Source organism: Porites lutea, chromosome 5 (genome assembly GCF_958299795.1).
Source record: "Porites lutea chromosome 5, jaPorLute2.1, whole genome shotgun sequence".
In the NCBI taxonomy this organism is placed as follows: domain Eukaryota; kingdom Metazoa; phylum Cnidaria; class Anthozoa; order Scleractinia; family Poritidae; genus Porites; species Porites lutea.
Genome location: NC_133205.1, coordinates 10,320,124 through 10,347,290, shown reverse-complemented (window position 1 = coordinate 10,347,290; position 27,167 = coordinate 10,320,124). Strand labels below are relative to the sequence as shown.

At 39.8% G+C, this 27,167-nt stretch overlaps 2 protein-coding genes across 2 annotated transcripts; one reads left to right on the top strand and one right to left on the bottom strand.

Moving 5' to 3' along the window:
• Window positions 1-7,753: 7,753 nt before the first annotated feature.
• LOC140936405 (spondin-1-like) lies at window positions 7,754-13,309 on the bottom strand. Its single transcript, XM_073385874.1, has 4 exons — window positions 13,138-13,309; window positions 12,237-12,456; window positions 10,996-11,157; window positions 7,754-9,851 (listed from the first exon to the last, which is right to left on the bottom strand). Exons 2-4 carry the CDS (start codon window positions 12,454-12,456, stop codon window positions 9,601-9,603), a joined length of 633 nt encoding a protein of 210 aa, XP_073241975.1. The 5' UTR covers window positions 13,138-13,309; the 3' UTR covers window positions 7,754-9,600.
• A 9,386-nt stretch (window positions 13,310-22,695) lies between these two features.
• Window positions 22,696-26,826, top strand: LOC140937375 (bone morphogenetic protein 6-like). Its single transcript, XM_073386928.1, has 2 exons — window positions 22,696-23,042; window positions 25,726-26,826. Exons 1-2 carry the CDS (start codon window positions 22,745-22,747, stop codon window positions 26,499-26,501), a joined length of 1,074 nt encoding a protein of 357 aa, XP_073243029.1. The 5' UTR covers window positions 22,696-22,744; the 3' UTR covers window positions 26,502-26,826.
• Window positions 26,827-27,167: the final 341 nt, after the last annotated feature.

Here is a 27,167-nt window from a genome sequence, read left to right as displayed (position 1 = left end):
CAAGAATACGTATTGCGAAGTACTTTCCACATAGCGGAATCTTCTTTTGCCTTTCGTGAGGAATTAGCGCATAAAAAAGGAAAATTTTCCAGCGCACGGCCGTCATTGATCACATGTTATCCCGCTTTCCTTGTCATCAAGTGAACTTCTGGGCAAAAGTAATTGCTGTTTTGGCGATGACGCAAACTGGTGTGTCTATCTTGAAAACAATTTCTTTGGTATTCTGTGATTTACGAGCTGGGAAATGAAATAGTTGTCCATCCAACATCAATAAAAAAATTATGCCACTGAATAAATGGCAGGCGGTCATCTAAAATCATTACAAAAGTACATTCCAAAACCTGGTCTAACCTGTTCGACGCCTACCTACGCTAAAGGTTTGGATCACTTAGGTTTGAAAAGGTCTCCAAAAAAAACACACATCTATATATAGGACATAGCACAAACGGCTGGCCCATCATTTATGAGGTTCATAACCTGTATATTGTTCACGTCCTTTCACTAATGGCACAAGTCAATGTCAAAATTAAAATAATGCATGTCCCCTCAGTTACTCTGCAGTACTTCATTCGCTTAAGTTAATCATTTACCAGAACAATTTCCATTGCACCTTAGTGTTTCCATCCTTTTTCCACTATTGATAATACTTGTGAAAACATTACATCCGCTGCAACGGCATTGATCATAACACAAATGATTTCCTCTCGACCCCACAGGGTATCAGGAACGCGCGCGGAAGTACAAGATTAAGTGATGACATACGCTTCGTACATTTTACTCTACGTATACTACAAATCAGGACGAAACTTTACAAATTGTTGTTTCTAAAAAAAACAATTTGGCCCATAGAGTAACGTCATCGCACAAAAATTCAGCAGCGTCAAAAATCTAGCCGGAAAACACAGATACATATTTCAGACAATCAGGGACAAAAGTAGTTGACACACTTGTTTAAAACGGGTGCTTTTAGCAAACATTTAATTCATCTATTATTTCATTCTTTTTAAACGCCGTAAATCCCCTCACCCCCCGAATCAATGTTGTCTGAAGTAAAAAAAAGACTTGAGGGTCCAAAATTCAACATTGATTTTGGGGGGGAAGGGGTTGGGGTAGACAGGGGAATGGGATAAGTATATCCACTATGCAAAAAGGGGCCATTTTACGGAAGTGTGCCAACACTTTTGTCCCTCATTGTCTGAATGCAAAATTGTGCTACTGCACACAAGTTGAGCCGTGCATGACACTGATTTTAACCGAAATTAAAGAAATCAAAGACATAATTATGTTATTGGTGGTGGGGGTGACATTGACTTATTCACGACCGAATTATAGGGCCAATTGGAATTACGTGATGACGTAATAAAAGGGCTGCGATATCCAGAATTAACGTCGATATGGTTTACAAGCTAAAAACTAACGCTGAAACTCGCGCACATGTACAACTTTTGATGAATTTCAAGGGTACGCGTACTGAAAATGTTTTTAATAAAGTGAATATTTCTCGTTCTTCACTTTATCCGATGGTTAAGGCGCAAACAATCACGGGTAGGGTAAGGATTGACACGTAGTGGGGATAGTCACTGGCCGGCCACGGAAATATGGAGCGTTAGTGCGGAGCGGCCGTCACTGCGTTCAATATCGAAACTACGGAAAAGTGAAGGTAAATTCATGGCCAATTCAATAAAAAACTAAGGACAGCGTAGCAAACATTGCAAGTGTCCACGAAAACAATTACTTTCAATCCCACCTCGTGACACCATGAGTGACATGATAACGCAACGCAAATAGCGTGACATGAGCGCATATGGCTGTGTATTTGGACTGTATTTCTCAAGCGAAACCCTGTGTTTTTGTCTATTGTCGGCAGAGAAAATGAAAAGAGAGCTTTGAAACGTGAACTGGTATTTGACTCTCAAAGAAAACGACAGCTCAAACTGAGGAAAACACTGCTTCCTTCGTGTTACAACGGTTAACCACGTTTCGGAAAACGAAAAGTAAAATGAGTCTGTTATGACCTCTTAATGTCCATATGTATTCTCGTGGTTAACCGTTGAAACTCCTTATTTGCACCACATCGCTGGAATTTTTCTTGCCAAGAATACGTATTGCGAAGTACTTTCTACATAGCGGAATCTTCTTTTGCCTTTCGTGAGGAATTAGCGCATAAAAAAGGAAAATTTTCCAGCGCACGGCCGTCATTGATCACATGTTATCCCGCTTTCCTTGTCATCAAGTGAACTTCTGGGCAAAAGTAATTGCTGTTTTGGCGATGACGCAAACTGGTGTGTCTATCTTGAAAACAATTTCTTTGGTATTCTGTGATTTACGAGCTGGGAAATGAAATAGTTGTCCATCCAACATCAATAAAAAAATTATGCCACTGAATAAATGGCAGGCGGTCATCTAAAATCATTACAAAAGTACATTCCAAAACCTGGTCTAACCTGTTCGACGCCTACCTACGCTAAAGGTTTGGATCACTTAGGTTTGAAAAGGTCTCCAAAAAAAACACACATCTATATATAGGACATAGCACAAACGGCTGGCCCATCATTTATGAGGTTCATAACCTGTATATTGTTCACGTCCTTTCACTAATGGCACAAGTCAATGTCAAAATTAAAATAATGCATGTCCCCTCAGTTACTCTGCAGTACTTCATTCGCTTAAGTTAATCATTTACCAGAACAATTTCCATTGCACCTTAGTGTTTCCATCCTTTTTCCACTATTGATAATACTTGTGAAAACATTACATCCGCTGCAACGGCATTGATCATAACACAAATGATTTCCTCTCGACCCCACAGGGTATCAGGAACGCGCGCGGAAGTACAAGATTAAGTGATGACATACGCTTCGTACATTTTACTCTACGTATACTACAAATCAGGACGAAACTTTACAAATTGTTGTTTCTAAAAAAAACAATTTGGCCCATAGAGTAACGTCATCGCACAAAAATTCAGCAGCGTCAAAAATCTAGCCGGAAAACACAGATACATATTTCAGACAATCAGGGACAAAAGTAGTTGACACACTTGTTTAAAACGGGTGCTTTTAGCAAACATTTAATTCATCTATTATTTCATTCTTTTTAAACGCCGTAAATCCCCTCACCCCCCGAATCAATGTTGTCTGAAGTAAAAAAAAGACTTGAGGGTCCAAAATTCAACATTGATTTTGGGGGGGAAGGGGTTGGGGTAGACAGGGGAATGGGATAAGTATATCCACTATGCAAAAAGGGGCCATTTTACGGAAGTGTGCCAACACTTTTGTCCCTCATTGTCTGAATGCAAAATTGTGCTACTGCACACAAGTTGAGCCGTGCATGACACTGATTTTAACCGAAATTAAAGAAATCAAAGACATAATTATGTTATTGGTGGTGGGGGTGACATTGACTTATTCACGACCGAATTATAGGGCCAATTGGAATTACGTGATGACGTAATAAAAGGGCTGCGATATCCAGAATTAACGTCGATATGGTTTACAAGCTAAAAACTAACGCTGAAACTCGCGCACATGTACAACTTTTGATGAATTTCAAGGGTACGCGTACTGAAAATGTTTTTAATAAAGTGAATATTTCTCGTTCTTCACTTTATCCGATGGTTAAGGCGCAAACAATCACGGGTAGGGTAAGGATTGACACGTAGTGGGGATAGTCACTGGCCGGCCACGGAAATATGGAGCGTTAGTGCGGAGCGGCCGTCACTGCGTTCAATATCGAAACTACGGAAAAGTGAAGGTAAATTCATGGCCAATTCAATAAAAAACTAAGGACAGCGTAGCAAACATTGCAAGTGTCCACGAAAACAATTACTTTCAATCCCACCTCGTGACACCATGAGTGACATGATAACGCAACGCAAATAGCGTGACATGAGCGCATATGGCTGTGTATTTGGACTGTATTTCTCAAGCGAAACCCTGTGTTTTTGTCTATTGTCGGCAGAGAAAATGAAAAGAGAGCTTTGAAACGTGAACTGGTATTTGACTCTCAAAGAAAACGACAGCTCAAACTGAGGAAAACACTGCTTCCTTCGTGTTACAACGGTTAACCACGTTTCGGAAAACGAAAAGTAAAATGAGTCTGTTATGACCTCTTAATGTCCATATGTATTCTCGTGGTTAACCGTTGAAACTCCTTATTTGCACCACATCGCTGGAATTTTTCTTGCCAAGAATACGTATTGCGAAGTACTTTCTACATAGCGGAATCTTCTTTTGCCTTTCGTGAGGAATTAGCGCATAAAAAAGGAAAATTTTCCAGCGCACGGCCGTCATTGATCACATGTTATCCCGCTTTCCTTGTCATCAAGTGAACTTCTGGGCAAAAGTAATTGCTGTTTTGGCGATGACGCAAACTGGTGTGTCTATCTTGAAAACAATTTCTTTGGTATTCTGTGATTTACGAGCTGGGAAATGAAATAGTTGTCCATCCAACATCAATAAAAAAATTATGCCACTGAATAAATGGCAGGCGGTCATCTAAAATCATTACAAAAGTACATTCCAAAACCTGGTCTAACCTGTTCGACGCCTACCTACGCTAAAGGTTTGGATCACTTAGGTTTGAAAAGGTCTCCAAAAAAAACACACATCTATATATAGGACATAGCACAAACGGCTGGCCCATCATTTATGAGGTTCATAACCTGTATATTGTTCACGTCCTTTCACTAATGGCACAAGTCAATGTCAAAATTAAAATAATGCATGTCCCCTCAGTTACTCTGCAGTACTTCATTCGCTTAAGTTAATCATTTACCAGAACAATTTCCATTGCACCTTAGTGTTTCCATCCTTTTTCCACTATTGATAATACTTGTGAAAACATTACATCCGCTGCAACGGCATTGATCATAACACAAATGATTTCCTCTCGACCCCACAGGGTATCAGGAACGCGCGCGGAAGTACAAGATTAAGTGATGACATACGCTTCGTACATTTTACTCTACGTATACTACAAATCAGGACGAAACTTTACAAATTGTTGTTTCTAAAAAAAACAATTTGGCCCATAGAGTAACGTCATCGCACAAAAATTCAGCAGCGTCAAAAATCTAGCCGGAAAACACAGATACATATTTCAGACAATCAGGGACAAAAGTAGTTGACACACTTGTTTAAAACGGGTGCTTTTAGCAAACATTTAATTCATCTATTATTTCATTCTTTTTAAACGCCGTAAATCCCCTCACCCCCCGAATCAATGTTGTCTGAAGTAAAAAAAAGACTTGAGGGTCCAAAATTCAACATTGATTTTGGGAGGGAAGGGGTTGGGGTAGACAGGGGAATGGGATAAGTATATCCACTATGCAAAAAGGGGCCATTTTACGGAAGTGTGCCAACACTTTTGTCCCTCATTGTAGCATATGTGCGCATAAACATATCTTGTAATACTTAAAATGAGTATACTGCTGAAAATCAAGAGGAGAGGCTTTTTTCAATTAGACAGCATTCCTGTTTGATGTCACGCACTGTGAAAACTCGGAAGTTCAAATTGCTGTATTTTTGCAATGAAACATGCTAGGGGAATGAAAACTTGCACAAATATTTACTTTTTGTTCATCTTCAACCTAGTGTAAATAAGAATTCGTAAAACCTAGCCTGCGAACGGCAGACGTTCAGGACTGCCGTTCGAAGGCTACGTAAAACCTCGCTATTTTGACTTTACAATTTGATGACGTCACTATAAAAACCATTTATACAGCTAGCAAGTCTTCCGTCCTCCTCTCCTCAGTCTCGCTGAGTTTCCTTGATTCACTCCTGAATCTAACATGGTTTTCCTGCACTTGCTGTGTGAAAAGAAGTGTGGGACGAAATTTCTGTGGAACGTAGTGACTGGGCACTCAAGCTTGCTTATACGAAACCATTAAACTTGTTTGAGGGTTTCTTACCTTTTTTTTGCTCCCATAATAAGCCATTTGACTGCCTATCGTGTCTTTGGTGGATTAAGCCCAAATATTTCAGTCAGTCAATGACAATCCGCCATCTTGGATTGGCCCTTTAAATAAATTCTCTGCTCTGTATCAAGTGTCCGCTCGAAAACAATGCATTCTTTGCTCTGCATTACCTTACATAACTATCGAGATTCATTCTGCCTCGGAACTTTCGCGCACGGCTTTGTTAGGCTGCCCCGCCTTGCAGCCTCGCGTCTTCGCGAGGCTGCTCCTTGGCAATTAGTACTATTCTGAACCGTTCATGGCATTTCATGAAAATTTTTCAAATTCAAAGGCATATCGATATCCCGAAATAACTGATGATGAGTGATGTGATTATATGAATTCATACTCTAGTTCATTTTCTTACGTTTTTTTGTTTAGATGTAAAGGCCAAGAGGGGGAATTTCTGAGGACCGTTCATTATTCTTATCGTGGTGGGTTGGGAGCAGCCCCACCCCAATGGGGTAATGTTGAATTTGTCTCTATATTTTGAATTGTTTACATGGAGAAACTTCCTCTTTTTCATCTGAACAACAAATTTCTCAGATTTTTTCTAGATACCATAAAAGATTTTTGATATTGACACTCTTTCAGTGGGTGGATTCATCTGCAACATACGCGTATAGCTGTCGCATTTGACGGCTGGAATTTTTTATTGTCTTAGGGATTGAAAACAATAAAAAATTCCAACAGGCAAATGCAACAGCTATATGCGTATGTTGCAAATGAATCGAGCCAAACTTTGTGAGCGGTTCTTTTCTTGTTTGTGTCTTACCTGGGCCAATTTGCATAAAGTAAGTTCAGACGTACGAAAACAAAGAGATTGACCAGGCTTAGCGTTTACGTCGAACGTAAAAATGTTTGCAAGTGGTCCCTGGTTTATTTACAAGCGGGAAAGTTTCTTTGAAGCTTTTTGTTGACCCAATTTTTTCTAACATTTTGTCGAGTCAGTGTTTTTTTCCCCTAAAATTCTTGAATATTCATGACCTTGTTGTGGGTCACTGAACACTTTGTGATGGGGAAGACTAATTGAAACCATGAAAATAAATGTTTCTATGTGGAAACTTCGCTCTTAAGGCATTGCAAATCGGAAAAAACATGTCAAATAACGAAATAATGAAATTTTCTTACTTTTACTGGAAATCGAGTGAGAAAAAAGCCGGCGAGAAAACGATCCTATTTCACGATGGAATCTGCCATGACTGCGATATTGCGTGATACTTCTGGAAAAATGCATCATGGGATACTATTCGATCGTCGTCTGCTCTGGAACGGTAACGAGCGAGTGGAAAGCGGGATTTTCAAGATGGCGGAACCTGAAGAAACGCGATAGCATTTCGTAACATGTTATGACGTAAAAAGGCCAGGAAAGGAGGGGGAATTTAGGGTTTTACACTATTCCTTCAGGTCCCTTCTTGTCCCCAACCCACTTTGGTGAAAGTAAACGAAATTCCAAGTTCTTTTTTAATTATTCAAACTCTAGCAATGTTTCATTTGCGGTTAAAGATAACGTAATAATGATGTCATTATAATAGAAAATTCATATTTTGGTGAATTCTCACTCGTAGTCATTCGTAGTCACTCGTCGTCATTTGTGTGTACTTTAAGACACAGTCCTAGTCGCCTCCTTATTTTGTATCTTATCTCCAAGCAAGCGAGACTCACGCTACTAAGAGTGTTCTTGTTTGCATAGCTCGACAGTACTCACCAACAATACTCACTCTAAAACCTTGATAATATGTGCTTTTCTATAGAATCTTAACATCTACGGGATAATGAGAGAAAATTAATCTGTAGTTACATCCTTTGACGCTTTTATTAACAGCGAAAACACAATTTTCAGCTTTCTAGTCTCAGTGCTTACTTTAAAATGGAAAGAAAAAAATCATGAACAAGATCATTTCTCCTTACTGAATCGAGCGAGTACTCTTGTATTCACTTTACGGGATGGCCTTTTTGAAGCATATTATTTCAAATGCAATCAATATTTTGTTGAAATATACCTTAGCCGTGTTTCAGTTAATTTTTGGGAATATCGATTCATAATACACAGGGGCACCCAACGAGAATATAGTTCAAACCCACTTACATGACTTAAACATAGCATTGTTAAACGTATTTTAGTATTTAAACGGTATATATAGGTATATTTTTATCCCCTAAAAATTTTTCATCTGTTCGGATTTTATAGCTGAAAGTCTAGTGACCCGAAAATTATAGGGATCTAAACTTACCTTTTCGAAAATTTCAGCCAGAAAAAAGGCTCCCGAAAATTCTAGGTGACCTTTTTAGGGCAAAAATCCGTTAAAAACGGGCAATTATACCATTTGTTAGATGTTCGAAAATCCTAAGAGAGGCACGCAAGCAAGAAATTTTACAACAATATTCCGAAAATTCCAGATCTCAAATTGTCTTCCGAACAGATATTTTCCGAAAATTGACGTTGGGTGCCCCTGAATACACTGTGTTTTTGCGACCGAGTACTGTGCGGGATGCTCGATACATTCGTGCCTGACCAACTTCCGCTGTACTTGGCTCCAGTTTAGGGGAATGGGCCCGATATGGCTAATGAGAGAATTGTCTTATAAAAACTTGCTATGTTGAGAAAATTATTTCAAAGGTCATTATTATTGCATATGATCACAAACTTGTCTCTAAAATGCCTAAAAGGGGTAGGAAAAATGGAGAAAACTGACTTTTTTTTCCCCCAAAAACCAGGATTCAGACAATCATGGACAGAAGTCTCTGGGACTGTAATTCGTCAATCGCCATGGTCTTATCGTAGAGAAGTATGGTGCAGCCCTGCGGGAGATGAGATTAGCAATCCAGGCTTAAATTCCACCATCGTATCCTCACATTGCTTATTTATTACTTGAATTTTTATTTCAGTTGTATCTTGGTACGTGTGCGCGCGCAATTTAATTTTGGGCGCGTGCATTATTTATTTATTTAAGTTGCGTTTACATTTAGTTCGTTTAATAACGTCTTAGTTTTGCTTTGCGTTATTTTCCTCACTTCTACGCGTTTTCCACGACAGTGTTCACATGGTGAGTGGCTCCTCCTAAAATGTTCTGCAGTTGGTATAGGATTTAATGGAGCCGAAACCAATTGTGGAATTGCACGCATTTTAGGCATCCTACTGATGAACAGTTGGGACACGTAGATATATTTTTACCAACTACTATAATTTGCAGTCTTTGAATGCAATATATTTTTAGATCTGTCATTCTGGGTTCCATTGTAAAACTGTGCATCCTTTTTGAAATTTTCTTGCAGTTCTCCCTACTCAACCCTATACAAAGTTGAAACTCGGAAAAAATTCTGGATACACGCGTCCAACATTGTTCGTGGGGTGAGGGGAGGGGTTGGGCCTGTGTGAATTGGAAAACGCCCCAGAAATGCAAATTTTTAAAGTGTCCGGAGACTTTTGTCCATGATTGAAGTAAACAAGGGCGATAGAGGTACAGTTTAACAGAGATAACAAGGTAACGGCTAGAAGTAGTAAGGAATAGTGGTGCCTCTAATACGTTCTTGATCTAAGGTGCATTTCGTAACAGCCTGTACTGATGTTTAGGACAATTTGCGCCTAGTTTATATGACTCAAATAAAGATTAGTATATTTCGCGGAAGGCGTACATGATGGACTACCCCTTCCTGCTCTGGTTTGTAGCCCCGCATGCCTTCCCGAGGCATACTGCTGGCGATATTATTTGGCGTGTTCGGGTGGACTGTCCGCTTCCGCAGCCATTGCTGCAAATTGACCAGGATGACCACGAAGACATGACGCAATCGCGGTTGTTGTACTGCGAACACTTCGTTGCATCTTTCAAGGCTGGACAAGCTCGTCCATTACAATATGGTTTAGCAGTAACGCGCCGTGTTCTTGTCTTTGTACCTGCGAACCATTAAGATCTGATTAAAATCTTCATATTTATTATTAATAATAACTTAATCCTGTTCAGACATGCCGATAGTTCCTAAAACTGGAGTAATTGAAATAGAAAAGTCAAAAACATGAAATTATCCAGTACCTTGGACCAAACGTAAATTTGCACATACGCTGTTCAGTCTATTTTTATCAGTGGTAAAAAAGTTTTTTTTTTCTTCGAAATCGTTCTATAAACATTGGTAGTCACAGCAGCACAAATCCAATTTCTTTGCCCTGATCGATTTTAGATCAACTCAGCGTGAATACTTTTGAATCGATACTTACAGTTCATCTTTGTGCCACTCAGTCATTTCGTATTTTTGTCTACGTTTTTTTAGAATTCCTAACTGCACCAATGTTTTTGTTTTTGTTTTTCCCCTGGTGTGTTGTTTTTTTATTATTTTTCAATTTATTAATTTATTATCAATTCATTTATTTATCTTTTTTTGTTGTTTTTTATTTTTTTTATTTAATGATTTTATCTAATTTTTCTTACTTTTTGAGATTCAAAATGATGGATATATATATAAACACAAAATGTAAACAAAGGCTCATTTATTGGTTCTTGACAAACAAACTCTTCACACTTTTTTCCAGACATTTTCTTAAGTGCCATCGGTTTTTTTCCCTTGTCGTCACCTGTAACGGTCACTTTGTCAAGAAGTACAATGACATCGCACTAAACAGATTTGTGTGTGATACCCTTTAATGCTCGAAAATCCAGTCGTTTCTTTTGCCACAACAAGAGATAGAAAATCTTTTGAGTTTATTTTGTATTTCTACGGATACTTCTCCTTGCCACAATCTCCCTTTCTTGATTTCTGTTTGGTTGGTTAATTAAGCATGAATTAAGCTGCCAGTTGGCCATCCCTGAGGTAAACCAATTAATACAGGTGTAGTTGTAAATTTATCCTGTGAATTTTACAGATTCAATAGTAACGGATACAGTGAAAGAGCTCCCTTTCAGCAGTTTTCCTTCTGCCCCTTATATCTCCCCTGAACCCATAACGAAGGGCCTATTCACACAGCTGTTCACAGGCGACGGTTATGTCTAAATAGAGGTGTTCATCAGGAGATATTAGTACAAAAAACAGGCTCTCTTATAACCCACCTGTTCCACAGGTGTTAGAACACGTACTCCACGAGCCCCAAGACGACACAGCGCAATCGCGGTTGTTGTACTGCGAACACTTTGTTGCGTCTTTCAAGGCTGGACAAGCTCTTCCATTACAATATGGTTTAGCAGTAACGCGCCGTGTTCTTGTCTTTGTACCTGCGAACCATTAAGATCTGATTAAAATCTTCATATTTATTATTAATAATAACTTAATCCTGTTCAGACATGCCGATAGTTCCTAAAACTGGAGTAATTGAAATAGAAAAGTCAAAAACATGAAATTATCCAGTACCTTGGACCAAACGTAAATTTGCACATACGCTGTTCAGTCTATTTTTATCAGTGGTAAAAAAGTTTTTTTTTTTCTTCGAAATCGTTCTATAAACATTAGTAGTCACAGCAGCACAAATCCAATTTCTTTATTAGAACCTTATATTAATGGGACACTTTACCCTGTTCGATTTTAGATCAACCCAGCGTGAATCAACCTCGTCCCCAGGGCGGGGACGAGGTTGAGCGTGAATGATTTTGAATCGGCACTTACAGTTCATCTTTGTACCACTCATTCATTAATTCATTTATTTATCTTTTTTTGTTGTTTTTTACTTTTTTATTTAATGATTTTATCTATTTTTTTTTACTTCTTGAAATTCAAAATGATGGATATATATAAAAATAAAATGTGAACAAAGGCTCATTTATTGGTTCTCGACAAAAAAGCTCTTCACACTTTTTTTTCAGACATTTTCTTAAGTTTCATCGGTTTTTCCTTGTCGTCACCTATAAAACGGCCACTTTCTCAAGAGGTAACAATAACATCGCACTAAACAGATTTGTGTGTGATACCCTTTAGAGCTCGAAAATCCAGTCGTTTCTTTTTGCCACAACGAGACAGAAAATCTTTTGAGTTTATTTTGTATTTCTCCGGATACTTCTCCTTGCCATTATCACCCTTTCTTGATTTCTGTTTAGTTGGTTAAGCATGAATCAAGCTTCCAGTTGGCCATCCCCGAGGGAAACAACTTAACACAGGTGTAGTTGTAATTTTAGCGTGTGAATTAACAGGCTCAATAGTAAGCAATACAGTGAAAGAACACCCTTTCAGCAGTTTTCCTTCTGCCCCTTTGATCTCCCTTGAACCCATAGGGAAAGGCCTATTGACAGGCTACGGTAATGTCTAAATAGAGGTCTTCATTAAGAGATATCAGTACAAAAAAAGGCCTTCTATTACCCACCTGTTCCACAGATGTTAGAACACGCACTCCAAGAACCCCAAGACGACACAGCGCAGTCCCTCGGGCAGCAACTGTGCGTACACGAGCGTGTCTGTCGCGTGGCGGGACACGCGGGACTGCAATATGGCTGGGTAGCTACGGTACGTATCTGATACTGAGTACCAGCTCCGCATTTGCCATTGTTTGGGGAACACGCACTCCACTTACTCCACGCATTCATCTAAATAATGAATTAAAAATCATAGCACGTTGTGTAATGAAGACTATAAGGTCGGAGGGAGAATTCACGCGGGCTTTGACTTAGCCAGTGGAAATAAGTAATTACATTCGGAATATTCCTCTATGAGTTAATGACGATGTGAATTTATGACTTTTAAAATGTTATTGAGAAAGTAAGCAATTGACAGAATTCATAGTAATCCAACGCTGAGACAGAATTACATCTGAATGTGCTTGATTGCACTGACTTTTTGTGCGATCTTGGCGATTATAGACTATTTTTGTTTATGATGATACTGAGGATGATGATGGTGGTGATAGTGAGTGTGAGCTGAGGCTGATGTTCCCACTGATACTGTGGAGGTTAATGATGAGAATGGCGATATGCAGGTTCTCGTTTTGACGTCGACATTAGGGCGCTTTAGCAACGACAGCGGCGACGGCAAAGAGAACGCTAAAAATTAAGAAACTAGTTTAAAAAGCAAAACAACAATCTTAAACGTGCAGTAAACTTTCAGTCTGGTTTATTGTAAAAACGCCAATTCATTTCAATAGTTTTCGATGACCTGTAGTCGTTGCTAAAGCTCCCTAGTGTTGATTTTGAAGATGAAGATTCATGTTAAAGATTATGACAAATGTACAGAAAACACTTGACAAACAAGCAGCAAATAATAAGAATAACCTTGCAAGGGATTGGAACAGGTGTACATTGAGATTTTTGGGTTAATATAGGGCAAGATGATCCTCCACAGCTGGGATATGAAGTCAATATTCTTCCTCTATTTCTTGTACCACTGTTCGTGCTGCAACTGCCTGGAGGTGCAGAACATGACCCCCAAACTGACCAACTGCTGACCTGAATGAAAAAAAAAGAAACATGAAAGCAATACAGTTGAACCACTCCTTTGGGACACTGGTATTGAAGGGACACTATTTCTGGGTCCCGAAACCTGGGTTGAACCTCCATTCAGGGGACATCTCAGCCGGAACTAAAAGAGTAACTGACCACAGAGAGGCTTGGTATCCTTAAGTGTACAGTGATCACAATTATCGAAACTTTCACAAAATGAACTATCTCACTTAAGACAATTTTACTGCACTTGCGTAAATTCAACATAAAATCTCACACAGATAAGTTACTGACGATTTTATTCGTTTGTTAATCATTAACAAACCTCAGCCCATCCTCTATTCAGGGGACGCCTCGACGGGTCCCGATGGTGTCCCCTGAACAGAAATTCCAGTGTATTGTGAATCGCTGGTTTTGCACTGTACATCTACCAATGCACATAACAATATGGCCACTGTGAAAAAGAGCTGCTAAAAGAAACATTATTAATACGAAGTCGATCGACGAAAAAAAGTTGATGAAATTTTTTTTGATAGCTGTATTTTTTTCTTCTGGCCGAGACGAGTCTAAGTGTGTTGGGAGTGTGCATTACGTAAGCGGTACGCGCGTGACAGGGTTCGACTTCCTCGACGAGGTTTTTGGACAGTAGATGTTAAACTTGTGCTGAATTACTTTTAGTTTTTAAAATAACATTGGATGACTTAGAATGAACTTAAATGAATTATAATATCATCTATGAACTGAGTGTACCTGACAATCTCTTCGGCAACAGGACCCTCGGCAAGACTTTGTTTGTGTCAGTGTTGGACAGGAAGTACCTCTGCAAGAAGCCGCAGTTGTTACCCGGCGGCTGCGCGTTTGTTGACCATTACTTTCGCAACGCGCGTTGCAAGATCCCCAACTAGACCACGAACTGACAACACAATTCACCGGGCAGCATCTGAAAATTTAGAAAAAAAGAGCAACAAAATTAGAAACAAAAAGCTATTAAAAAGTGCTGGAAAACAGTTAAAAAAATAATAGATAAGTCTCGGTAATCCAATGAGGGTTTTCGGTTAATCTTCTTGTGAAATTCGTGACGGAAATCATTCTCCTTCTTTGAGTTTGTACTATTTTTTACCTTCCAAATCACTCGAGCCTCGATGTAAAGGCGTTAACACACGAAGCAGGTACTCTACTACTCTAAATAAACCAACGTATAACAGAGCCGAAAAAATTTAATTGTGTGTTTGTTTTTCTGATACTTTTACTGTATTTATCTGAGGGGTCCAAATGATGTACGCCATAGAAACCGAAGCTGCCTTTGTAATGACATCGGCCAAGAGAGAATTAGAGAGAGAATGAGCTAATTCTCTCTTGCATCGGCAAATGGTTAGACTTTCTAGTCTTCTCGGATAAGGACGAAAAACCGTAGGTGCCGTCCCACAGCACTTACACTTATCTGGTTCTTGTGGGACGTAAAAGAACCCACACCACTGTTCGAAAAGAGTAGGGGACGTAGACCCCGGTGTTGTGGTCAACCTTCACACATCACATCATTCACATCATGGGTTGGGTGGGTACAGTAAGCTCACAAATGGACTGAGAGCGGCTGCCAGTAGCGCCTTTAATTTGTATGCTGACGTCCGAGCTTCCTGTTCACATGTTAAAAAATGTATTGTAAGAGGGTACGTCTGTTGTCCTCTCATCCACGACTCTTCATTCATTCATTCAAATACGGCCAATGTCACCACATATGGCCAGCTCCATTTATTGCCGCTTTACTGGTACTTCGATAACATTTACGAAACGTTGAATTCGCGTCTTAGTTAGAGCGCGGTTTAATTTCTTTGTTCCAGTAGAGACAGCCCTACTATCAATTTATAAAACCCCTTCACTTTTAAGTTTGGTATCGTTCTCCAGAGATCGCGGTATTTGTACAGTACCTGTAAAATAGTAGGAATTTAATGTCACACAAATTTCAAGATGACCTATATGACCCATGTCTTTAAGTTCACAATGAACGCAACGGTATTACCACATCGCATACACGCACGAGAAAACTCTTTTTTTTTCAGACGCAAAACTAGCGCATGACGTAACGGGGTCACAGTCAACGCATTTACATTGATTTTCGCAAGATAATATAAGCGAAGAAACCAATTTCAATTTCTTCCCGACAAGATCAAAAAGTTGCGTTCTTTCATTGTTTCTCCGTGTTATCATCATAATCATTTTGCGGGTTCATGGGGCTAGGACCGCATTTGAAATAATTTGGCACTTGCCCTGGCTTCAAATAAATTTTGACCGAATCGATATCTCAAGGAAACGGAAAAATAAAGCTACCGGGGAAAGTATGCCAATACTGGGGGGCCAGTGTCCCGACTTTTTTGCAAAGCTTACCACAATTTGTAACGATTTACAACGCCTTGATTCAAATAGTTTCCTGTTATGTTGGTGGCCTTTTTCAATTTACGTATTTCCGATTTATATTTATTTCTTTTTTCCTGATTTTTCCTGAATAAAAGACGGCTAGTTTGCAACAAAAACAGGACTAAGCATAACCATTGAAAATATCGTGACCTACTTCCAACGTACGTGCTGTGGCAAAACCTATCTACGCCAAAGCTTAATATGAAAGAGTACAAGTGTTCATGCATTTTCAAAAGTCTTTATCATGGTATTTACTGACGTTCATGGCGATGTAATATTTGGTCTATTTCTTTCGAAATATGGACGAAAAGTAAAAGCAATGTGGTTACAGGTTTACAGAAGTCGGTTAACAAGCGTGTCAGTATGTAATAGCTGAATTGCCGAGGATTAACGGTATTGGAATGTCAAGGTATAAGTGACTCGCTGCGGTTTTAGTCAAATTTAAAAGAATCATGTTAATCAAGAGTTTCAGCATGGAAACTGCATGCCAAAGCGGACCCGGGAAGCGGAGGGCTCGCTTATTTTAGTGATACTAATGGGAAATGGGTTGCCTTTCCACAAATCTGAACAACTTTATGATGATCATTAACATATTTGGTGCGTAATAAGGTTTTTTCTAACTCGTCAATGTAAGAGTGATTACGTGATCTCACTAACGGAACTCCCAACCTCGTTCCCAGGTTCTCTCTCCTGAACGAGGTTGCTCCGCCTCTTAGAGACAGAAAAGGTTAGGGAAAACATACTTAACTACTCAATGCATAAGCTTCGTACAAGGCATCCTTGAATATTGTAACGGGGTCTTTTCAAGGGACGGTTGGGAACAGGACATCAATGAATTAAATGCCGGATTGAGGGACAGGTACTCTAACACTCACAGATATCTTCTAATTACTAACAAGTCGATCAGTATTGTTCTAGTCTAAAAAGCGTAACTGCGGGAAAGAACTCAAAGATCTTATGGAAAGGTCAATTCTGGTCTACAAGTTATAGCCGACAAATATTAAAAACTAAGTATATGGATAAATCAATTTCTCCTGCTTCGTGTCAGTCTCGCACTTTTGCTATCTGGCTCTTGACAACCTCAACCTTAAGTCTCCAGTTTTTCAATTTGGAGGAAAACGTTAGAGTGGGTTTCTCAGTCAGGTTCTACGGTGGGTACAAACGTGACTTGAGACTTTTCCGTAATTCTATAAAATTGCTTAAGTAAACGTTTTATGACCTTCCGTTTCAGGTACTTTAACGACCGGATAGAATATCGCGGAAGTTCTTTTCTTTCACTTCCTCAACGAGAAAATCTTCCGTTGGATCAATAAAATTAACATCAACGCTTTGAATGAAATTCTTGAAATACTCGGAGAGGATCAGCAGAAACTGGAAATTGAAGTGGAGTTAAGAGAAGGAAACACGTTGCAAACATAGAAAAAGAAGTCGCGACAAAAAAAATAAGTAAACTAACATTGTTTTGGTAGCCACTGAGCCTATACTTAGTACATAAATGTAAATAGCTGACGTAACACTTACTAGATCTTCAGACGTACAGTTCATAGCACAAGAGAAGTAGATGAATAAGCACTCAAATTAACAAACGAGGAAACTCTCCGTTGAATAAGCAACTATTACTATTAATAACGCTTTCTTTTTTACTTACACCCCTGTACTACAACTTCGCGTCTGACTTCGTTGGCTCGGACATGCTGTTCCCCCAAAACTTGGATACCGAGTGATACGCATTGTGCGCGTTTGTTGGGAAATTCCACACCCAGTGCACCGGCTCCAAGCATTCCAGCTCCACCAACAATGAACGGGGCAACTGTGTCTGTTGCAGTACCATATTTCTTTCAAAGCAACATTGCAGGTACCTCCGCACTGAGCGGACACAGAGATGCCTCTGGTGCGATATTGTGTACCTGTGCCACAACTTCTTGTGCAGGTGGTCCATGAACTCCAACCTCCCGGCGTACAATTACGATAACAGCGCCTACGGCGTCTACGGCGCCACGAATCGACAGAGCAAAGAAAAAAACTTGCAAAAAGAACTAATACAAAGAACGTATCGAGCCGCATTTTGCTGAGTGTTGTGCTAGAGAGAGTCACAACTGTCCTTAAAATTCTGTCTTGGGTGTAAATATTCTTTTAAAGTGATTATATATTTAGAACAGAATGAATTGTTTTGTGACAGGTTGTCTTTAAAACTGAGATACACATACAAGAAGCTGTCCTCAAATTTCGTAAGGAAACAGTTCGACCGGAAGAAGCTGTCCTCAAACTTCGTAAGGAAACAGTTCGACCGGGATGATCACGTCGACACCCGGAAGTATAAACCAACAAATGCCCGGGAGTATGACGCATCGTCATGTCAAAAAACTGAGAACATGTCCTAGCTTGCTTGAACATCAGGACCAAAGTCCTTTCTTTAGACTTTGCTCGTCCGCCTGCTTCCGCTTTTTCAGAAAACAAGTTAAAAAGCTTCATACACGTGCGAAAAAGTATTGGAAAAAAAAATGACTGAAAGCAAGCGAATTGTGAAGCCGTCGTACAGTAAGAAACAGAAGTGCGAGAATAATCAAAGAACTGTGTGACTCCCGAAAGTCTTCACATTGGCAACGTTTAAAATGAATTGTTCACGCGCAGGCAAGCCCCGGGGGTAGGCCCTTTGAAGCTAAATGTCATATTGTCCTACCCTTTAGCTTGTGTAGCAAGCTCTATTGGAAACGCTTGCTACGCAGGCTACTACCCTTTCATACATCTAACTTGTTAGTGACCCCTGTTGACGCGCTGTGTTACATTCGAATCCATTTGCTATGTTTTTACTAGCGAGCGCGCATTTCTACTTTTTAAATCTCCTCAGCATTACTACTTGCGAAAACTGTAGCAGTAGGATTATTTGATGATGGAAACCAAGAAAGCACTTTAAAAAGTACGAGTTATAAAACCATGGCCATCTTCGGAACCTTATCAATCTTGTGAATTATGTGCTTGCCTGGCCACCTTTTCAAATATCTTACTATTACTAGAGTAAAGAAATCGTTCGTTATATCCGAAGACTTCGTTGTGTAGATACCGCTATGGCGCGCCGTTTGTTTCAAAGTTATTTGTTAACGTGAAGTTTAATGTAGGGTAACATGTCCTATGAAATGTTCCTGATATTCACGTAAAGTAAAAGAGTATCGAAGTATGACTGTACAATAAATGTCACAAAATCTATCTAAGCGGTCCCTTCGGGATTTTCTGTCTTTACGTTATCCTAACCATCTCGTACTTGCGGGCGCGAACAACAGAAACGCCATCATTACTTACCGATTCCTCGCGGCCCCTGTTCAAGCATGTCCACATTTTTTCTGGCATACTGACTGTATATTTCAGCTGTAAGTATATACACGCGAGTTACTATCGTGCCTCCTCGGGATTTTGTCTTCTAAGCGAAATCCCTACGGGGGAAATAATTCTTACATTCAAGATTTGCGTTTTCCAATCGATCTTATGGTAGCTAAGTCTTAGAAGTTTTCGTTTTCGCGCCGGGACTGTGATCAGTTAAGACTTTCTGATTTCTGATATCTTATTTTAGCTTATTTATTTCATCATTTTCAAGCTGGCTACCAGAACGTTCGAACAGAAATTAGTTTTTGCCGATCAATTTACCCCCCAGAAAGCTCAGACAGGCCACAAGTACAGTATATCAGTATACAGGTTATGAAATACGCGCCACCAAATTTCTTTGGGCTTTCATTTCAGTGATATAGATTCGATTTTTCCAGGATATGGGTGTGTTCAGTTAAATCTTGTAAGAAATTAACGTCAAAAGAGTGGCCCCTCAACTATGTCTCGTTGTCAACCTCGTCACTGGTGTTTCTACCAGACGGAAACTATTAATGTGTTCTTCATAACAACAATAAGAAAACTTGACTTAGGGTAATTTTCTTAGGCTAATGTAATACCGGAAAAAGAATGAAAAGACATTGAACACTGATACCCCCTGCACCGAATTGAAAAACAAAAGCGAACCAACAATAGTTTCCTCAACACCAAGAAACAACCCCTTTTTATGTATAGCAAATGGCATATTAGCAAAAGCAATTAACCTTAAGGTTTTACGGAGGTAAGTACCTCGGCTTGATGAAAGACTGGGAATTGAAAGTGGAAGAAGAAGCGTGAGAGAAATAATCAGGTTGTTTATTTTCCGTTTGCAGGTTTTAGAGGCCCCCAAGCAGCATAAAACTGATCAGAACTGTTTAATGAAACTTTTATTCAGCATTGTTATTTTGAAGAGACACTTCTTTACTTACATTAAAGAAACTGGACATTTTAACACTAACATAACACTTGTTGTACCAAGTTAACATAACTTGAATTACTTAACGGGCAAGAACTAGCTTGCCTTCCAGAATCTCAGTTAAATTAAGCAGAACTAGTATTATCTAGAATCAGCATAGTCAGAACATTTTCACTTATTTCACATGCAGTTCACTTGTTTAGACTAGTTGATAGCTAGTCAGCACTACTCCACTGTAACGTGCCGGCTAATAAAAATTTTTTCAGTTTACAGATCACGAGACTGTACAAATGAAATTTTTTAATTAAAATTCAGCCTTTTTGTTTTGAAAACACACTTCTCAATTCACTTTCAACTGGCACTTTTAAGAAAAATGACATTTGATAATACTTATCATACTAATAACTGTATGGGTACGGACTACAATTGTAGTTTGTTCTCCACTGGCATGAATACTCAGTTGCCTACTATTGTCTACTGATTGGCCAAAACTAGATGGAAAATCTAGACCCCCTCGCCCAAAATCAAGGAGGGGAAAATTCTACCTTTAGGTTACTTTTCGCTCGGCTTCATCCTTGATTTTGCAGGAGGCTGGGGGGGGGGGGACTAGATTTTCTGTCTATTTTGTCCAAGATTGGAAATTTGTACCCTGACGCAGGACTTGTCACTCGATCGAGAACTAAATAGAGAAATCGATATAGTCATATCTATCGGGTATTTAGACAGTCTGCGACACAGGCTAGGAGCGGGGGGGGGGGGGTTGCTGTCCAAGATTGTAGGATAGACTGAATTAAACAAAGCACTGCTTGATCATTGCCCCACCCCTGTTTTAAAGGGCTAAGTTTATCACCAGGGCAGATTCAAATCCTGAGGGGGAGGGTGGGGGAAGGCGCTTACCCAGTCTCTGAGATAAGAGAGGGTTCCGGCCAAGAAAATAATAAATAAATGTCTTTTGGATCTACGGGTTTCAGGGGAATGCAGGGTATTAGCTGAAATTTCAACGGTTTTAGACTGTTACTTTTGCTACTCTATGCCGGGGTGTCGACAATATTGGACGCAAGTATCAGCGAGCGGGGACCATCAGCGGTGCTTAGACGGGGATTCGCCTTTGAAGCAATCTTGAATAGCCATGGCACGGGAACAGAAGCTCGCATATAATCGTGCCTCTGACGGGAAGAACATGGGATATTGTTCAAGATGGGCGTATAAACTGAAGGGTTTATGTAACTATAATTACTTAGCGAGGTTGTAAAGTTTGGAATACCAATTCTGTCTATTAATATGTACTCGTTTTTTGAATCAGAAATGTCAACAACTCGTACGTAAATACCGTACGCCAGCACATTCCATGAATTGTATTCTATATAATTGTTTTCGGTTTACCAACTGTGAGGTTAAGATGACTGGATATTGGCCTCCTCCTCAGTATAACGTCGTTGGCCGAGGCGAAGTCAAGGTCGATAAAAACGACAAAAGAAAAGAACGAGGCCAAGATAAAGCCATCTTGATTAAACAAGCTTGGTCAATAAAGAATTTATTATATGACTGAAAAGGGAAATTTTTCTTGCCGGCCAAGGCGACAAATCCCGAGCGGGCAAGATGTACCCATCTCTTCATTTCAGTAGTGATGAGCACTATTTAGCGCATAAGCAATGAATACATGATTTGCTGCTGCATGTTACCGAAATCGCTGAGAAAATAATCGGGATTTGTAATAGAAACCCTTTGATTCGAGGACCCTTCACTCAAAAGAGTTTTTTCTATCTTTTCAATCAGTAGTATCTCCACTTCATTTCCGCTGTTGTAGTTCTGGAGAACAATCACGGATTGTACGAAGATAAACCTTCGTTGGTTTCAGTGCTTTCAGGTTATCATAATTTCCGGATGATATCTCCATTGATCTCGAACTGGTCGATCTAACAGCTTAACTCCTCAGATCATTTGATCCGCAAAGCGCGTGTAAAAGCCCATCCCTGCAGAAATAAAGGGTGACAAATGTGGTAAAGTTAGATATATGTGACATATAATGAGGGTGAAGTAAAAATAAACAAATTATCAAGTACGTGTTTTTTTGCTCAGGGTCTATTCAAACTCGTTTGCAGCAAAGTTTGATCATTTGGAGCAGTATGATCAAACCTTAACATTTTCGTTGGTGATATTGTTTTGCTTGTCGTGTTTTAGCCCATATGTAAGAGAGCGCCTGACACATCATAAGTCTTCACTTTTAGACTAGAACTCAAACATTTCGTTTTCGCATATTACTCGTTCTTCCTGATTCAAACAAATACGTTCATGCACTCCAGTAGTTTCCCCGAAAACCATACCCGTTTCCAGACTAATGTGGGCAAAATCTATACCCGTTTTCAGACCGAACCGGTACAAAAACCATACCCTTTGGGGCGACAAATACCTATATGGCTTATATAAGGGAGTACCCCTCCCCCTGATCCCTTGGTGGGATCGCGTATCAGCGTGTGCCACACTGTATAATGAAAAATCGGGATAATAATAAAAATAATAATAAAAAGCGGAAAAGGAAATCCCTTACCGAGTTATCTTTTAAGGGTTGTCTTTACCTCTAATTGTTTATTTTTATAACTTTCCTTCAACATTAAACAGACACTGAACAGATGCGCCATGATTTGGCTATATAAACTCTCTAACAGTTATATCTGTTTTCCACTACTGTGTTTTAACTCCCTCGCTGGGCACAGTTAACCACTCGCCGCGCAGTCCACGATTAAAACTTATGAAATCATGGCAATGTCGCCTCAGTTACTTCTTCATTTGTTTTTTCTGTTGTGTATTGGCAGCAATGTTACTCAGTCTGCGAAAAGAAATACAACAAACAGCAGAGATCTTTTAAGCTTACTGAATGCCAAGCCAGAGGGCATCCCACCTGTGTCGGAAAACCTGTCGGAATCAAACCCCCTCGGAGATATACAAGCATCAGACTACATGGTTCGGCTTTTCCTGCGCATCTCGAAATCAAACGGACAAGTGATTAATCCGGACGCTTTTATGGGAGACAATATTCACGGATTTATCGATAATGGTGAGTTATTTGCTTTGAAATTGGACTTTCATTGTGTCGTTTGTAAATCGGTTTAATGGGTGTATACGTTAAAAGTGTCTCATATGGTTTTCTCTATGCATTAGCAACCTGCTTGTTTAATTTCGAGCTGCTCTAAATGCTATTTAATATCTGTTAGAATGTCAGTCTTACGCGAACTTTGGTTGCCTCGAAAGTTTAGGTGGTTTTTTCATCTTATCCCCCTTGTGAAACTGTTATCTACCCGATGAGTGAGATCGAAAGTTCGAAGATATGGAATAACCGTGGATGTTGTCTTTTTATACCAAAATTTCAGTTAAACAATAATGACGGTGTCTTGCTACTGAAAACGTGGGTAAGTAAGCAGAAAAACTCCGAATTTCTTAGACAAACAGAACGGTTATCCAGAAAATTCTAGCCTTTTCAAGCTTAACAATTTTTTATGCAATATTTGCTCCTTCAAACAGTTTTTAAAATATTTTACAGCAAAAAGTCGTTGAGTGCCCCTAGTTTTAGGCTTGTAGGGCACAACATTTTGTTTTTTGCTGGTTACATGGTTAATTTTGCTTTAAAAGAATGTAGCATTAGTTTGTGATTCAAATGAAACAAAACTACAAGGCACCTTTTTTCAAACTTCGTGTATATTAGCCTGCGTTACAGCCGAGCCACTCGTCGTGAACATTAGTATAGATCTATACAGAAGGTTTAGAGTACGCAGGTTACGTGTATATTAAATTGAATTATATGAAGTAAGAAAAATCTGTCCTGTGAGTTATAAAATGGTCCTACATTAAAATTATTCTAGCACAGGCTGTATCATGTTGTAATTTATTAAACGCTGCTTTGATAAACATGTAGCAAGGAGATCAGACCTTCTGTTTTACGGTTAGAAAAGGGATGTAGAGTTCCCCAGTAAGCACGTGAAAGGAAAACCATTCTTCAGTTGAAGATACACGAAAGGGGTGTCTGTTCTTTCAAAAATACATGGTGCCGGTATAAAGTGTAAGGCTGGAGCTGGACAGTTTTCAGACTTAACTTAGTATTCCTTAGCCGGCGAAACAGCTGTATGAAGCCGTCTATTATTGGGACACTATATCCGATAGAAGCGACCGTAATCCAATATTGAGCCATTTACAAATCAGGACACATCGAGAAGTAACTTACTAATCATAGATTGGACCAACTGTTGCATGTTGGAAACAATCATAAGAGACAAAAGTAATCATTGAGTTCTGAGTAATTGTCTCAGGAGTTTTTATTTTTACACGTATTCCCCAATTTTAACAAGTTTGCGCCAAACTCTACAGAAACTAATTGAAATGGTGGAATTCGGAGTCAAAGATGGATGTTTCTATCATGGTCATTCTGTTGTTGGCTCGATGATTTCGAATAAACTAAAATTGAAAACTTCTGGAACTATTCAGTGCTTTTTCTTCAACCAGTCGGGATCTTTCTCAAACAACGTAGATCAGCAAAAATGCAGGGTAGATAAAAGTTGACCGAAAAAAAAAATAAAATGAAAGAAGAAAACAGAAAGCTCCGTGATGAATGAGCTAGCCCAAAATTTGATTAAGAACCCCGATATGATAAGCGAGTAGAGCTTCGTGTTTCTGGAACAGAGGTGGGAGTCAATACATAGCTTAAGGTAAGGACGAGAAGACTTTAAGACTGTGGAACTAAGAACACGAACGAAGAATATGAAGTAGAAGAACTAGCAGTTGGCGAAAATGAAACTACTTACGCACCCATAAACTTCATCAACAGCACCTTTGTTTAACATTTTTACAGACATGCATGCTTATAAAAAAAACGACGTTTCCTGTTTATGGTGGCGGTGCTTTTATAATAGCTGACGTCGGAAGTTTGTATCAAATTTTGTAAAGAGAAGGTCTTGATCTCAACAGATATCTAGAATTCGCAGCATTGAATTGTTTTGTCTTGAAATGAAACAAAGCTTGTCAAATGATCGCCGAAAAATATACCTGTATCCTCTTCGTCTCATTAGAGACATGGCCTTAAAAAGATTTTTCCGTTTTGCGCATCTGTGCACACAAAAAAGAAGATTTGTGTGCCCATCGATTCAAAAGTTTTTCATACACTACCCCTGCATACCGCCACCCCTGCATACCCCGACCCCTGCATACCCCGACCCCTGCATACCCCCACCCCTGCATACCCCCCACCCCTGCATACCCCGACCCCTGCATACCCCAGGCATTTCATGACTATGTTGGGTCCCCAGAAAGAGGGGGTTAACACAAACTTCTTGAGGGCGGAGGTGGGGAGGGTTTGGTGGGTAACGGTTGAAGATTTGACATTATCCAAAGAGGGGTGAAGAATTTCAATCCAGTGTGTCTATTTGTTCAGAGTCGCGACGGACGTGGTTTTTTTAAAATGTAAGACACTTCCAAGGAAAAAGTGCTACAAAAACTAAAGCGCGTTTTTTTTTAAATTAATGTTTTAAAATTCAATTGTAGTTTTCAAAGCTTCAATTATCAATCTCCATGTAGTTGTTTTTAAGTACAATTTAAGGGTGACTAATCTTTCAAGGACCGTCTCTCTACTATTCTGAATTGTTTGTTTGTTTTTTTTATTTACCGAGATTTTGTTTTATGCTTAGTAAGCATTTAAAAAACACTATCAAACTGTTTTACGACATAACTTCTTTCTATTCCTTTTGTTATAGATGGTTCCAACGACAGCAACTTCACATTCAATGTTTCAATTCCTACAAACGAGATTTTGAAATCTGCAAAACTTCTACTTTACAAGTATCCTTCGAATCATACCTCATATTCACGTTCCAGCCTGTTGGTCACCATCCATGACCTTTACAGTGGCAGAGAAATTGCATCCAAACTTGTAGCCATACAAACTGTTGGTTGGATAAGCTTTGAGTTGCCACGGGGCATAATCCTCCGCTGGGACCGCAAGCCACAAACTAACGCAGGCGTTTCTGTCAGGATAGCCGGATCACCTCGCCTTACCATTAATGCAATTCGGTTTGCAACGCGGCAAAAAAACGCCACTTTCCAGCCACTCATAGTCGCTTACTGCAGTGTTACGAGTTCCCTTTTTGCTGAATTACAGAGATCCACTGTTAAGAGAGTCCCAAGAGATCGCAGATCAGATCAATCGAGTCATAAGGGCAAGTGTGGACTTCAAAAACTTAACATCAACTTTAAGGACCTAGGATGGGACAAGTGGGTCATCGCTCCTAAACAGTACTCGGCTTCCTACTGCGCGGGAACATGCCTGGATCGGTACGATAACACGCAGAGTAACCACGCTCTGATACAGCTGATGATGCACCAGGAAACTCCCGGATATGCCAACGCCCCCTGCTGTGCACCAACACAAATGGCCCCCATTTCTATGTTGTACTATGGTGGGCCAGGGGAAAGTACTTACGTTCTGAAGCAAATGAAAGACTGGGTGGTTACCGCCTGTGGTTGCAAGTAGAGAGGGACTTTGTCAGCGCTATCGTTTCCAACTTCGAGATTAGGCCTGTCCAGATTGTGCGCGGCAACTTTTAAGCAGAAGGTTTTTTTAGCAACTTTTATTTCAGCTGCTTTGAATAATGCATAGTTTGGCTAAACCACCAAGCTAACCAGACACCAAACGATCGGCAGCCAGGTGAAACTTCAGCAGGTGTTGTGTTAAAACAGGTTTACTAGACGATAGAATCGGACACGCTAACGAGATTACTTTATTTAAAACATGTCTTGAAGTCTGTAACACAAATGTAGACGAAAGAAACCTAAAATAAGTCAACTTTCGACGAGAATGTTGGTTGTCTTGTCATCACTGCAACGCCTTTAGAAAAACGCAACGCAAGACAGAAATGTTGATCTGCCTTCCCAGAGCATGTCGTGGGAGAACTACAGTGGGGTTCCAACCCAATACTAAGCTCCATTATGTGTTGTATGGAGCTGGTGCTAAAAAGAGTGCTTTGCACTCGCCTCGGCAGTAAAGGGCCTCTGACTGATTCTTTGTTCATTCAAAGGCCCGACAGACATGCCATGCTGATGAGCCCTAACAAAGGCGAAACAGCTGTCCATGGTTGCCACTGCCAGGGTGATATGACAGTGCGCATGCGTCAGGTGCTGGACAGGCGGTGGGTTGGTA

What these genes read in the sequence shown, in the direction of transcription:
- LOC140936405 (XM_073385874.1), bottom strand. Translation starts at nt 12,456, where the DNA reads ATGAATGCGTGGAGTAAGTGGAGTGCGTGTTCCCCAAACAATGGCAAA. An exon ending in TTCTAACATCTGTGGAACAG is followed by an intron (nt 11,158 to 12,236) that starts GTGGGTAATAGA and finishes AATGGTTCGCAG; the next exon opens with GTACAAAGACAAGAACACGG. An exon ending in TTCTAACACCTGTGGAACAG is followed by an intron (nt 9,852 to 10,995) that starts GTGGGTTATAAG and finishes AATGGTTCGCAG; the next exon opens with GTACAAAGACAAGAACACGG.
- LOC140937375 (XM_073386928.1), top strand. Translation starts at nt 22,745, where the DNA reads ATGGCAATGTCGCCTCAGTTACTTCTTCATTTGTTTTTTCTGTTGTGT. An exon ending in TCACGGATTTATCGATAATG is followed by an intron (nt 23,043 to 25,725) that starts GTGAGTTATTTG and finishes CTTTTGTTATAG; the next exon opens with ATGGTTCCAACGACAGCAAC.